General features: G+C 38.1%; 1 protein-coding gene across 1 annotated transcript in view; it reads left to right on the top strand.

The window, feature by feature from the left end:
- The window catches only part of ATG3 (autophagy related 3), a 34,469-nt gene that overhangs the window by 14,285 nt on the left and 4,975 nt on the right, over positions 1–15,209 (top strand). Inside the window, exons 5-7 of the mRNA XM_018065940.1 lie at positions 6,618–6,725; positions 9,419–9,468; positions 11,529–11,610. Of these exons, the coding sequence (XP_017921429.1) occupies positions 6,618–6,725; positions 9,419–9,468; positions 11,529–11,610 (240 nt within the window). The remainder of the gene's footprint in view (positions 1–6,617; positions 6,726–9,418; positions 9,469–11,528; positions 11,611–15,209) is intronic.

Raw genomic sequence — 15,209 nt, 5'->3', positions numbered from 1 at the left:
TAGAGTATTTTCAATTTCAGTAATTGTGTTGTTTGTCTCTGTATGTTTCTTCTTTAATTCTAGGTCTTTGTTAGTTGATTCTTGGTTTTTTCCATTTTGTTTCCAAGGTTTTTGATCATCTTACTGTCATTATTCTGAATTCTTTTCCAAGTAGTTTGCTTATTTTCTCTTCATTTATTTGGACTTCTGTGTTTCTGGTTTGTTCCTTCATTTGTGTAGCATTTCTCTGCTGTTTTTTTTTTTTTTTTTTTTTAACTTACTGTGTTTGAGGTCTCTCTTTCCCATTCCTCAAGGTTGAATTCCTTCTTCCTTTTGGTTTCTACCCTCTAAGGTTGGTCTAGTGGTTTGTGTAAACTTCTTATAGGGTGAGATTTGTGCTGAATGTCTGTTATTCCTCTGATGTGTAAGGCTGAGTGAGGTGATAATCCTGTCTGCTTATGGCTGTATTTTCGTTTTGTTTGTTTAGATGAGGCGTCTTGCACAGGGTGCTCCTGGTGGTTGGGTGATGCTGGGTCTTGTATTCAGGTGATTTCCTTTGTGGGCGTTTTCACTATTTGATACTCCCTAGGGTCAGTTCTCTGGAAGTCTAGGGTCTTGGAGTCAGTGCTCCCACTCCAAAGGCTCAGGACTTGATCTCTGGTCAGGAACGAAGATTCCACAAGTGGTTTGTTAAGGCATTAAGTGAGGTTAGAACAAATATCCAAAATGAGAAACCAAAGATGAACCTCAGACAAATGGCAGTTATAAAATCAGGCAAATACTACTTAAAATAATGGTATATACACACATATATATACCCACGAGCAAAGTCCAAACAGTCCAACAAAATAAAGTACAATAGATTGACCTAGCGAACACGGGGAATCAAAGGTTATATTTACCAGTTAAGAACAACGCTAACTAAAGTACAAACTGGAAAACAAAACTAAAGCAAGGTGCCAGTTGGGCAATAAAGCAGTGAAAATAATAGTAACAAATATGTTGAGAGGAAAGAAAGAGTAGCTATGCAGTGTTAAATAGAGGTAGATGAAGACGATTTATATGCATTGAAGATTAACTGCAAGGGGAAAAGAACAGTAGGGAAGGCAAACTAAGGAAGAAAAGTAGAAAAGTATAATAGGTTTAAGAAAATTATAATTATGAAATCGAGAAAAGAAAAAATACAGAAGAAGAAAGAGAAAAGGAAGAAAAGGAAAACTCCACAAAACTTCAAAGGCCCAATGTAGAGGCAGAGGTTTATAATGACTATTAAAAGTGTGACTGGATGTACACATATGCATATACACCCATAAGCAGATTCAAAACAGTCCAATAAAAATAAAGTACAATAAATGGACCTGGTGAACAAAGGGAACCAAAAATTATATCTACCAGAACAAAACTTTATAAAACACAAACTGGAAAACAAAACTAAAGCAAGGTGCCAATTAGGAAAGAAAGCAATGAAAATAAAACTAACAAATATGTTGAGACTAAAGAAGGAAAAGAAAGAATAGATATGCAAAGCTAAATAGAGATAGATAAAGAAGATTTATATATATTAAAGGTTAACTGCAAGGGGAAAAGCAAATGGAGGAATAAATGTAGAAAAAATAATAATAGGTTTAAAAAATTAAAATTAAAAAAGACCTCCTCTAAGTGCAAAAGTCCCATATAGAGGCAGAGGTTTATAACAGCAATAAAAAATGTGACTGAGGGGGAAAAAAAGCTCAAAAGCTTAGATTTCATAGTGCCAATAAAATTGGTGACTACAACAGAGGGAGGGAAAAAAAAATTCAGAAGAATCTACAGAACAAGTCAAAACATAAGAATGATAAATGTTTTTCTTGAGTCACTGCTGTCAGAGTACTTTCACCTCACCGCCCTAGGATGCCCTCTAACACTGCTGATCTCTGGACCTGCTGTGAGGGCAGCTCAGATTCTAATCTGGTCCTTCTATGTGTTCTTGCGTCCAGTGTCCACAGCTTTCAGAACTAGTGCGTTTCCTTTTGTGAGCTCTCTCAATGACCTTTTATATATTCTGCACACTCAAAATCTGCCTAGTTGATTGTGTGGATTTAATCTGCAGCTTGTACAGCTGATAGGAGGGTTTGGGGTCTTTTCCCTTAGTGACATTGCCCCTGGGTTTCAATTATGGTTTTATTTCCACCTCTGGATATCGGTTGTCCACTGGGGTTTGCTCCTGAGGCTGCCCTGGAGGACCTGGGTTTGCCTCTGTGAGGGTCAGGTGTGGAGGTGGTGCAGCTGCTTGAGTTGCAGGGGTTCTGGAAGCACCAGGTACTCAGAGGAGTTGGGGGCTCAGGCAGGAGGAAATACGGTGCTCTAGAAGGGTTTGGCAACGAGTATTGGCCAATATTGGAGAAGGAAATGGCATCCCACTCCAGTATTCTTGCCTGGAGAATCACAGGGACAGAGGAGCCTGGTGGGCTGTCATCTATGGGGTCACACAGTCGGACACGACTGAAGCGACTTAGCAGCAGCAGCAGCAGCATAGGCCAATATGTTCCAGTATTCTTGCCTAGAGAACTCCTGTGCCTGACAGAGAAGGCTGGCAGGCCACAGTCCACGGGGTCGCAGAGAGTTTGACACAACCTAAGAGACCCTGTGTGCATAGACACAGACGTTTTTTTGCCTGTGGCAGCTCTACCCCAGTGCGAGTTGAGCATGAAGGTAGCACAGCTGCTTGGCTTGCAGTACCCTCGTGGCGCTAAGTGTGCAAGGACATGGACTACCTCTGCCACAGGAGTTATGGTCCTATCAGTGTTTTTGAGCCTCTTTTAGCTGGCGATCAGAAGGCCTATTTGGCCAGTCTTACTCCGTAGTAGCTCTGCCCGTACAGGCACTTACAGGGCTCCCTTGTGTGGGGTGCTTCTCTGTTGTTCGGCACATCAGGCACATAGAGGGGCCCCCTGCCTGGGATCCTACTCTGTAGGTCAGCGCGTCAGACACTTAAAGGGGCACTCTGGGTGGGGTCCTATTCTATAATTCAGTGCATCAGGCATTTGATGGGCCAGCCTCTTTATTGTTCAGCTGCTGATGCTGGCGTGTCGGGAGAGAGATTATGGTTATGGCTCTACTCCCTACACATGACTCAGCCGTATTGCCTTGCTTCCTTGGCTGCCCAGCTTTCCTCCCTCAGCATTTCCCAGCAGTCTCCTCCTTTACATCCCCTCAATCCATCTCTCCGCAGTCAACAGCGGCCCTCATCCTGGGATTGCTCCACAATCCCTAAACTCCAGCTCCCAGCCACTGCACCGGGTAGGGTATGTATGGCTGCAGCAAGGACTGTCTGATTCTCACTCCATTTCAGTCAGTCAGTTCAGTTGCTCGGTCGTGTCTGACTCTTTGCGACCCAAAGGACTGCAACATGCCAGGCCTCCCTGTCCACCACCAACTCCTGGAGTTTACTCATGTCCATTGACTCAGTGATGCCATCCAACCATCTCATCCTCTGCCCTCGGTGAGGGGGGGAACTGAAGCAGGGGTCTGATCCCCACATTGGGGCATCCGAGTCACAGGAAAAACATTTAAGGCCGAGAGGGAAACAGCTGATTTGTGACAGCCTAAATGGCTCCAGAATCACTGCAGATGATGCCTGCAGCCATGAAATTAAAAGGCCTTTGCTCCGTGGAAGAAAAACATTTCTGTGTCTGAAGGTATATTCCTGATGTATCCATGGAGAGAGATGTATTCCACGTCCACCTACCACTCTGCCATCTTGTTCCTCGTCCTTACTGATTGTAATTTGTACTTAAAGCTGTACTTCTAGCTTCTCTCTGACAGAAAGTTGGGAATTTAATGAAATTCTGAATATTATATGAAAGTGAAAGTCATTCAGTCATGTCCAACTCTTTGTGACCTCATGGACAGTCCATGGAATTCTCCAGGCCAGAATACTGGAGTGGGTAGCCTTTCCCTATGGTAAAGTTTTTTTTTTTTTCCTATGGTAGACTATTTTTTCCATACTTGATTTTATCTCCATTTTGTTATTTCTTTTTTGCCAAAAAGTGTAGATTTATGATGAGAATGGCTCTAAGCAAAATTGGACTTCTTATTGGGCTGTTTGTTGTTGTTGTTGTTTTTGCTGCACTGACCGCAGTGGCATACAGGATCTTAGTTCCCTGGCCAGAGATTGAATCTGTGCTGCCTCCAGTGGAAGTGCAGAGTCATATCAGCAGGACTGCCAAGGAAGTCCCCTTGTTGGACCTTTTTTTTTCCTTAAAATAAATGTATTTATTTTAATTGAAGGTTAATTACTTTACAATATTGTATTTGTTTTGCCATACATTGACATGAATCTGCCACGGGTGTACATGTGTTCCCCATCCTGAACCCCCCTCCTACCTCCCTTCCCCTGCCATCCTTCTGGGTCATCCCAGTGCACCAGCCCCAAGCAACCTGTATCATGCATCAAACCTGGACTGGCGGTTCGTTTCACATATGATATTATACATGTTTCAGTGCCCTTCTCCCAAATCATCCCACCCTCTCCCTCTCCCACAGAGTCCAAAAGACTGTTCTGTACATCTGTGTCTCTTTTGCTGTCTCACATACAGGGTTATCGTTACCATCTTTCTAAATTCCATATATATGTGTTAGTATACTGTATTGGTGTTTTTCTTTCTGGCTTACTTCACTCTGTATAATCGGCTCCAGTTTCATCCACCTCATTAGAACTGATTCAAATGTATTCTTTTTAATGGCTGAGTAATACTCCATTGTGTATATGTACCACAGCTTTTTCATCCATTTGTCTGCTGGTGGACATCTAGGTTGCTTCCATGTCCTGGCTATTATAAACAGTGCTGCGATGAACATTGGGGTACACGTGTCTCTTTCAGTTCTGGTTTCGTCGGTGTGTGTGCCCAGAAGTGGGATTGCTGGGTCGTATGGCAGTTCTATTTCCAGTTTTTTAAGGAATCTCTACACTGTTCTCCATAGTGGCTGTCCTAGTCTGCATTCCCACCAACAGTGTAAGGGGGTTCCCTTTTCTCCACACCCTCTCCAGCATTTATTGCTTGTAGACTTTTGGATTGCAGCCATTCTGACTGGCGTGAAATGGTACCTCATTGTGGTTTTGATTTGCATTTCTCTGATAATGAGTGATGTTGAGCATCTTTTCATGTGTTTGTTAGCCATCTGTATGTCGTCTTTGGAGAAATGTCTGTTCGGTTCTTTGGCCCATTTTTTGATTGGGTCGTTTATTTTTCTGGAATTGAGCTGCAGGAGTTGTTTGTATTTTTTGAGATTAGTTGTTTGTCAGTTGCTTCATTTGCTATTATTTTCTCCCATTCTGAAGGCTGTCTTTTCACCATACACAAAAATAAACTCAAAATGGACTAAAGATCTAAACGTAAGACCAGAAACTATAAAACTCCTAGAGGAGAACATAGGCAAAACATTCTCTGACATAAATCACAGCAGGACCCTCTATGACCTACCTCCCAGAATATTGGAAATATAAGCAAAAATAAACAAATGGGACCTAATTAAAATTAAAAGCTTCTGCACAACAAAGGAAACTATAAGCAAGGTGAAAAGATACCCTTGTTGGACCTTTTAAGTGGACTTCATAATTATAATCTTTTCAGCTACTTAATATCAGTCTTTTTTAAACCTAAGTTTTTCATGGAAGATATAATTGATACTACCTTGGATATTTAAAATCTCAAAGCTAGAGGTTTTATTATCCATTGTGTCATTGAAAGATTACCTGTAGGCACAGATGTGTTTCTGAAACAAATATTTATGAAATTAATGAGGTTGTTATAAAGCTAATTTGAAAACAACATCAAAAGGTTGTTACAGTCACAGTGTAATGACATATAACAATGCATTGATTTGTGTTCTGCTCATTATAGGAAAGGGAAAATACGTACAAAACATCAGTTTTTTATTTCCTACAGTATAGTTTTTTATGGGATTGGTCATGTCTATCTTGCTTGTTTTAAAAAAAAAAAATCAAGAGATTAATAGCACTTTGTTGACCCCACATTGTAATGTTTTTACCTTATGATTTTTCAGTTTTAGGCTTATATGAATAATACCTGTTGATCGAAGCATATGCTATATGAAGAACTTGGCACCAGTTTTTGTAAGAGAGTAAAGTTTAGCAGATTAGTGAACTTTATACTGGTTTATCTATTATTAATAGCTGGAGCTTAAATACAAATTATGAAGCTCATATTGAAAGTTACTTTAACATTGTAAACCAGAGGTCACCTCTACCACCTCCGAGTATGACAAGTAGTGCCTCCATGTTCTGAGAGTAAAGTCACTAAACTGATACGTTATTCATTAGCCTGAGGTTGAACAATGTCATCTCTGACTTCAGGTTTGCTGATCACAGATCATAAAGGTAGAGGGTACTTTGAACACTCTCAGTAGAGCCTTTCTACTTGTCTTCTCACAAAGCTATTTAGGGAAAAATAAGTGTCATCAAATAATTAATGTCTGTGGGTTGAGTGTAACTCTTAAATACTCTTACTAGAAATAAAAATAATATTCACTTAAATTTTGGTGGTAGGAATATATTTTATGGAATAAACTCTCTTTTTAAAATGGATTTACAGGAAGCAAAATATATCCTAGTAACTGCCCTTGCCATTTCTTTATAGTTCCGTGCTATAAGCGGTGTAAACAGATGGAATATTCAGATGAATTGGAAGCTATCATTGAAGAAGATGATGGCGATGGGGGATGGGTAGATACTTATCATAATACAGGTAAGAGGAGAATAAAATGGCATGTGTTTAATCTGTTCTAACTCTTTTGCAATCTTTTATAACAGCCTTGATTTAATAAATAAAGCAACACAGGCATAGTTTTGTACCAGAAAATTTTTACCTGAAAAGAAGCTGGAGAACAAATTAGTAAAAAATGCCCTTGGAGTGTACCACATTTTATAGTACTGTGCTACTTGCCACTACACACTGCCAAATACACCATGAAGGCAAAATTATTGCTCTCAGTTGAGATTCACTGCAGTAGTCAGAGGGCTAAATAATCTGCACAGGGAAAAGTACCTCTTTAAGTTTGTTTTTCCTCTGCTCTGAGTAAAGGACACTGCCATCTGTTTCCTTAAATGATTCAGAAACAGATTCAGGACCCGAGTTTCTTGAAGCTTTCTTGTTCCTTAATGAGTTGAATATTGTTATGTCAAGGCCTAGAGAAAATAGCAGTTTTAACAACTTCTTAAAATAATTTCAGAATCATCCTCTGTCCTCAGCTGAATAGTGCTGTTAGACTTTTTGTATGTTTTTTCCCCTGCATCTTCCCAAAATCTTTCCAGTTTTCCAGTTTTCTGTTTTTGTCTTCATTACTGGAAGATGTGGATGGCAGATCTGTAAGAAATTGCCTGTTGACAGAGTAGAGCCACTGGTTATAGCACTCTGTTTCTGATGTCAAGTTAGTGAGACTCTCAGTTGTTTAGTTGTATTCCTTAATCCCTGTCCCAGAATCCAGGTGCATATTTACAAAGGCATTCGTCACAGAGGTAAGCAGGTGTTGGAATGATTGTGCTGTGCTGTCCTTAGTCACTCAGTTGTGTCCAGTTCTTTAAGACCTCATGGACTGTAGCCTGCCAGGCTCCTCTGTCCATGAGGATTCTCCAGGCCAGAATAGTGGAGTGGGTTGCTGGATATCCCTTCCTCCAGAGGATCTTCCCAACCCAGGAATTGAACCAGGTCTCCACATTGCAGGCGGATTCTTTACGGTCTGAGCCACCAGGGTAGCCCAAGAATACGAGAGTGGGTAGCCTATCCCTTCTCCAGGGGATCTTCCTGACCCAGGAATCAAACTGGAGTGTCCTGCTTTGCAGACAGATTCTTCACCCACTAAGCCGTTAGGGAAGTCCTTACATGATTGTGGAAGCTAGCAGTTCTGAAATGTAAAGGGCAGGCTGGCCAGCAGTCTGAAGACTTGTAATGGTCAGTTCATACAGCTAGAGTCTGAGGCCAGTCTGGAAGCAGAATTAATTCCTCTACAAACTGTTTTTTTCTTAAGAAAAAAAAAGTCTATTAAGAGACTAAGTCTCTTTTTCTTAACCATCTGCTCATTGAATGGGGCTCACCTACATTATGGAGAGTGATCTGCTTTACTCTTAAGTATACTGATTTAAATGTTAAGCACATTTTAAAAATAACCTTCAGAAGTAACATTTAGACTGCTGTTTGATCAGACTATGGGATACAATAACCGACCCAAGTTGACATATGAGATTAACCATCACAACTGGTACAGTGTTACCTTCATTAGAATTCTCTCAGCTTTCTTTTTCTTTTCCAGTATGTCCTCCTTTTAGGAGAGTCTGATTTAATGGGATGCTACTGCATTATATTTAGATGGATTGAAGAGGTTTATTTTCTTTGTTTCTGTGAAGTAGTCTCAGTAAGTTGTAATAGATAACCATTATGTTAATAATCATACTATTAAAATAATTTCTAGAAAAACTACTCTCATATAAAAGCTTTATGCTCAAGCTATGGATTGTGACTGACATTTTCTATTTGAAAGTGACTCTTTGGATTGGATATATGGAACAGATAAATCAAAGCTTCAGAAGATAAACAAAAGAGCAAAGCATATTTTGTGTTTAGGTTTTTGTTTTTATTTTTCTTTACTGTTTCCCATCCTTGTTGAATCATTTGAAAACACCGATGGATATTTTGAATTAGAAATATTATTTAGCTGACTTATGATCCTGCCATCTTCTTAATGTCACCTTCATTGAGATAAGTGGTTTCCAAGGTAGCTGCTTAATGAGGTACAGTGGACAGAGCATTGAACCGAAGAGCAGATGTGGATTTGAATCCCAGGTTCTTCATGTAACTGTGAGATTTATATAAGTTTCTTTCTCTGGAGACTTCATTTCTTTATAGGGAGAAACCATTACTGTGACCTCCTTACAAAACAGTGTTTGTGAGGACTATATAAAATACAGAAGCAGTAAAATAGAAAGTCTCATATAAATCTGATGTGATATTACTTCCTTTAGAGGTCCTAGATCTCTGAAGCAAATAGCATATTTAACATAACCATTATCTATCTTATTGAGAAAATTTCATTGCAGGTTATATGACTCCTATAGTCTCTTTACTTTGTGAGAATATTTATTCTGATAGGCTCATGCAAGGCAAGTAAATAAAATAAATGAAGGATACTAAATGAGGAAAGGCTAGGATAATTTATGGTAAAAATATTAAACTGATATTTTAAAAGTTATTTAATTTTGAGAAGTACCTTTGTGATTATTTATTCCCATTAGAGTTCATTTGTAAAAGTGCTGCTAACATTGCTTTCTCATTTTAGAGAACTTTGAGAATTTAGATAATGTTAAAAGTTTTTATATTGCTCAAATCAGGTAAATTGAAGGTCTTTACAACTTAATTTTAGTTATTTTCTGCTGAATTTTAAACAGGTATTGCAGGAATAACCGAAGCAGTTAAGGAGATTACACTGGAAAGCAAGGTAATGGTTATTAGTTATGTATTTAAATTCAGTGACCTAGTTATTTGCTTGTATATTTATTTTGAGGTTATTCATATCATTCATATACAAACTCTTACTATCAGTATTTATTATCAACTCTTAAATTCCAGCTATTTTATTTCCTCTCATTTTCTGCATCAGCATACCAAAACACCACTGTTTCCCAGAGCTTTTCTTTTCTTTACTCTGTCAAATGGTTAAGAAAAACATTTTTTGAGACTAACTGGTTAAAATCTATAAATTTTTACTATTTGGGAAGATTTCTAGGCCAGTTTACAAGAAATGGCTTTTTATTTTTAAACAGAACTCCCACACATTCTGTAAGTGGAGGTTTTTGAGGGGGTTTACTTACTTGCTGATTACTATAATAGATTGCTGATAATATCGTGTTTAAATTTGTAGTTTAAACATTGTCTTAAGCAGTTTATTCATTTCTTCTGAAGTTTCTTAATTTACTGCTGATTTGAGGGGTTCTTGTTTTTTGTTTTGAAAATTTAAAGGAAGCTTTATAGCGTCCAAAATCATGACGTTTTGAATGAGTGGAAGCTAAATCAGTTGGGTCATATTGTACAGTTTATTTGAAGGAAGGGTAAAAATATACAATTGGGTAGAAATTTTCTGCTTGAAACTTTTCAATAATTTAGACTATCTATACTAGCTTTTCATTTCTAAAGAATGATTATAGTTGTCTTCATATTTTTGTATAGTAGTTTGAAATAATATAAAATAATGCAAAACACTTTCACCTTTATATTTTCTTAACTATTTTGTTAAATACTCCATTCTCTTAGAGGATAGAATATTTGACAGAGTAACTGTTCTTTTTGTCTTTCTGAAACAGTTAGCTGCAGCAGTTCCTAGTTTAAGATCCTTGTCTTTGCGTGTTTTTGTCACCTGGATATTTTGGGATTTGTTACTGGGGCTTAACAGAAGGTGTTAAAAACCCAAACAAGGTTTTTTCTTTTTTTTTCCAGTGTACAATTTTATGCTTGTTAGGGATTACAGTTCAGTTCATTAGTCTGAGAATTCATCCTTTTGAAGTTCTGCTTTTTGGAGAATTTGACTAAGGAGAAATTACATAAATGGCATTGCTGCTTCAGAAGCTCTTGTTTATTCCAGCGATTAATGTGTATGGATCAGACTTTGGGAATAACAAATGGCAGAGTGTGGATCCATTGTTTTGATAGGTTTATGATAAACCCTCTCAGGAATTTTTAATAAATTTAATAATGGTTAATATGGTACTTAGTATCCCACTTAGCATTCTCATGTCTTACTAACGGTTGAGTACTTGGAATGATTTACAACTAGAATTTATCTTCCCTGTTATTTCCTATTTAATACAGAATTTAAATGATTTTTTAATTTAGGGCTTAGAATAGATACTATTAAAATAAAATTATAAATTAGGTGAAACTAAATGTCCAGTTTTTTGACCTACTACATTGACTTCAGATTTTTAGAATATTAATTTTGTGAAAGTGGTAATTGTATATTATATTAGGCTTGTCTTTGGTTAGCATTATGTCATTTTAATGCAGATATAGTTAAGAAATTGAACTCAAATCTTATGTGTTATAATAATTGTAATTGCTTAATTCAACCAGGAATGTTAAATTAGAGAATATGATAGTATTTGATTTATAATAATATTAACATGTAAATGTATTGTGATTTATAAATATATATATATACTTTTTTTTCTCTAAGTGTACGAGTTAACTTTGAACTGACTTTCTAATACTAGTGAATTGGTTAGCTAGAAATATTGTTCTGTCAGAAGTGCAACCGGCAACAATTTTTAAATGACTCCTGGTGCTTCTATGATACTTTCTATATTTTTCAGTGCTAACCAGGTTAGCACATGGTTTTTTATGATTGGTTTATGGGTTTATCATATGAAGTAGGAGTTTTTTGAGTATAAGAAATATCTGATCATGCTTACTTTTGCAGTGGTTAGCACTGTGCTGGCATGTGGATGCTCAGTATTTGAACTCATGAACATATTTAAATGACTTTAAATTTAATTAATTTCAAAGGACAGTATAAAACTCCAAGATTGCTCAGCTTTATGTGAGGAGGAAGAAGAGGAAGAGGAAGGAGAAGCTGCAGATATGGAAGGTATTTGTGTCATGGATTTGTTTTAATCACAATAGAGTATTGATTGTAGAATATATTTAATTGGTGTGGATTAAGAATTCTACTTTATTTAGTTCTGAATTTTAACATTTAACAGCCTAGAGAGGATTTGTTTAGTTTCAATTTAATCAGTGCAGAACTTACCTTGCTCTTGGATTTTACCCAGAGCATGGCCTTGATAGCATTATTTCTGCTGGATCAGTATTGATCATAAATATTTAATGCTAGAGACAGCCATAAGATACAGATTCTTAAGCTAATTCCTAAATTCTTTCAGAACAGAAGAGAATTTGTTTAGGGATTTAGTATTTTCTTTTTCCTTTTTGATAGCATCTTACTACTTAAACCTTATGATAGTTATTCTTAATGGAGCCTTTTAAACTATATGAATCCTCCCACTGCTTCCTGAGAATCTGAAGTGCCTTCCTAGGATTGCCAGTTGAGAGTTTAGACTTCATATGTTAGTAAATCATTGTTACAAGAGATTTGAAACCCATTGTACTAACAGAACACAGTAATACAGGTCTAAAAGTATATGGCTATTCAAAACTTCATATTTGAATGATAAAACTTCATATTAGCATGATAATATGAAATTTCAGATATTTAAAAGTAGATGGAAGAAATTGCTGTCACCAGGACAACCTCTCTATTAAGCCCAATCTGTCTTTATAATACTTAACCTTCTCTATATTTGTTTGATTCTGTTAACCTTTTCCTCCCTTGGTTTTTATGATGTGGGATTTTCCTCCTTCCTTGACTGTTTCTTCTAAGTCTGCTTCCCAGGTTCTTTTACTTCTGCTTAGCTGTTAAATGTTACTGTTTTATGGTGTTTCACTCTCTTTTTCTGCTTACTCCCTACACTCCCAGGTAGATTTTTATCTACTCTTATAATTTCTGTAATTGGAGACTGTAGTCTGGCAGGAAGAATGGTGTGTAAACTGCATTAGATTTTCTATGAGAGTTTAAATATGAATATATGTATGTATATAGAGAGGGTTTGCAGTTGGAAAAAAGAAGAGACTATGAAAAATAACAGGGCAGGCATTTTGGAGGCTGTAAGGTGGCCAAATCCCCCCAGTACTTAGAATTTAGTGAGATAGAATGCAGAAGTAGAAGGTGGTATCTGTAGAGATGGCAAGTGGTGTTTGCTGAAGAGGCAGTGGCAGCTTAGCCTAATCAACCAGAGTAGCCTTGACTTAAAAAGTGAAAGTGTTAGTTGCTGAGTTGTGTCTGACTCTTTGTGACCTCATGGGTTGGACCGTAGCCTGCCAGGCTCCTCTGTCCATGGGGATTCTCCAGGCAAGAATACTGGAGTGGGTTACCATGCCCTCCTCCAGGGCATCTTCCCAACCCAAGGATCAAACTCAGGTCTCCCACATTGCAGGAAGATTCTTTTACCATCTGAGCCACCAGGGAAGCCTTTGACTTAAAAGTACCTTTCAAAAAGAACAAGTACCTTTCAGTTTTGTTTCCTAAATTACTTTTAAGCTTCCATGAAACCTAGCTGTATATCTGTTCCTGGATTCTACTAAGAATTTTATCCTTATTTCCATGTATACTCCTATTCGTTGAAGAAATCCAGATGAGTTTACTTGTAACCAAAATTGATCACAGGAACCTCATATACCGTGTCTATGCTCAAGACATCCGCATTTAAACCCCAACCCAGATCTACTTGTTTAGATTTATTTCCACATGGAAGTCTCATAGTTGTCAGACCACCTTCTTGCACAAATGCTCATTTCTGGATTCTGTCTCTGAATGGTATGCAGTTGTTAAGTTGGAGCAGGAAACGTTATGAATAAAGTACTGTTTTAGTTCTTCAGTACTTCGGCCACCTGATGTGAAGAATTGACTTGTAAGAAAAGACCCTGATGCTAGGCAAGATTGAAGACAGGAGGAGAAGGGGATGACAGAGGATGAGATGGTTGGATGGCGTCACTAACTTGATGGACATGAGCTTGAGCAAGCTTCGGGAGTTGGTGATGGACAGGGAAGCCTGGTATGCTGCAGTCCGTGCAGTCGCAAAGAGTCGGACATGACTGAGCAATTGAACTGAACTGAACAGTTTTTAGAGTTTTAAGCTATAGAATTGCCTTAAATATCTGACCACCTTCTAGTATGTTTGTTACATTTCCCTTGGATAGAATTAAGGAAAGAATTGCTGTGTATGGAATTTAGCTTAAAAAATGTCATTGGTACCTAATACAGTAGTTAATTTTCATCCATTTTTCAGCGAATATTTATTGAGCAAGACAGTATCTATATATCAGAGACTACATTTGGTGCTGGAGATAAACCAATAGACATGATCTCACAGAGCTAATATTTGATTTAGGGGACACAGACAAAAACAATAGATAAGGCAAAACATAAACTGTCTCAGATGGTTGTAAGTGTTAGGCTGAAAAGTAAAGGCAGGCAGAGACAGGGAGGCTTGTAATAGGATGAGTGTTGTAATTTTTAAGTAGGTTGGTTAAGAGAAACCTCACTGAGGATATGCCTTTTGAGTATAGCCTGACAAGAAGTAAGTGGACAAGCTGTTTGATTATCTGAGGAAGAGTGCAAAGGCCCTGAAGTGGGGACACGTATGACTTACATAAATACTGCAAGGAGGCTCCTATGTTTAGAGAGGCGTGAGGAGAGGGTAATAAGGCGTGGAGTTAGAGCGGTAACCTCGGAACCAGATGGTGTAGGGCCCTGGCTTTAACTCTGAGATGAGAGGCTGTTGGGGTTTTTTTAAGGAACAACAGAATGAGATTTTAAGATCTCAAAAGAATGGCTATGACTGCAGTGTTGAGAATAAAGACTGAAGGGGTTTGGGACAACAGGCATCTGTTTTGATAATCTAGGCAAGAAACAGCTGTGACATGGGCTCAGGTGGTAACTGGAGGTGATGAGAAACTGAAGATTCTAGATATTTTGAGGGTAGGGCTAAAAGAATATTTGTTGCTGGATTGAATGTGACATGAGTGGTCTCGTGTGACTCCAGGGTTTTTGACCTGAGTGTATAGAAAGGTGTTATTCAGATGAGGAGTTAATGGCTTTGGAGGGGAAGTCAGGGGCTCAGTTTTTGACATGTGATACTTGTGCTGTCCCCTAGTCATTCATGCGAGTCATAAATAAACAGTTGGGTATCCATGTTTGCAGTAAGGGAATAAATTCAAGAGTCACCAGCATTTAAAGTCATTGGGACTAGATGAAATCTTCAAGGGAGTCGGTGTGGATGAAGAAGAGGCAAGTTCCAAAAACTGAGCTTTCGGTTACTGTAGACGTTGAACAGGACCTGCATAGGAGATAGTGAAGGAAAAGTTAGTGAGGTGGGAGGAAAGCCAGGGAAATGTAGTATCTTAAAGGCTGAGGAAGGAAAACGTTGCAAGGAAGAAGAAATAAATCATGCCAGATGTTCTTAAGAGGCAAAGAGTTGACTCACTGGAAAAGACGCTCATGCTGGGAGGGATTAGGGGCAGGAGGAGAAGGGGACGACAGAGGATGAGATGGCTGGATGGCATCACTGACTCGATGGACATGAGTTTGAGTAACCTCTGGAAGTTGGTGATGGACAGGGAGGCCTGGCG

This window comes from Capra hircus, chromosome 1 (assembly GCF_001704415.2).
Source record: "Capra hircus breed San Clemente chromosome 1, ASM170441v1, whole genome shotgun sequence".
In the NCBI taxonomy this organism is placed as follows: Eukaryota; Metazoa; Chordata; class Mammalia; order Artiodactyla; family Bovidae; genus Capra; species Capra hircus.
Note: the sequence above shows the minus strand (reverse complement) of the source record. Positions and strands in the feature narration are given on the sequence as shown.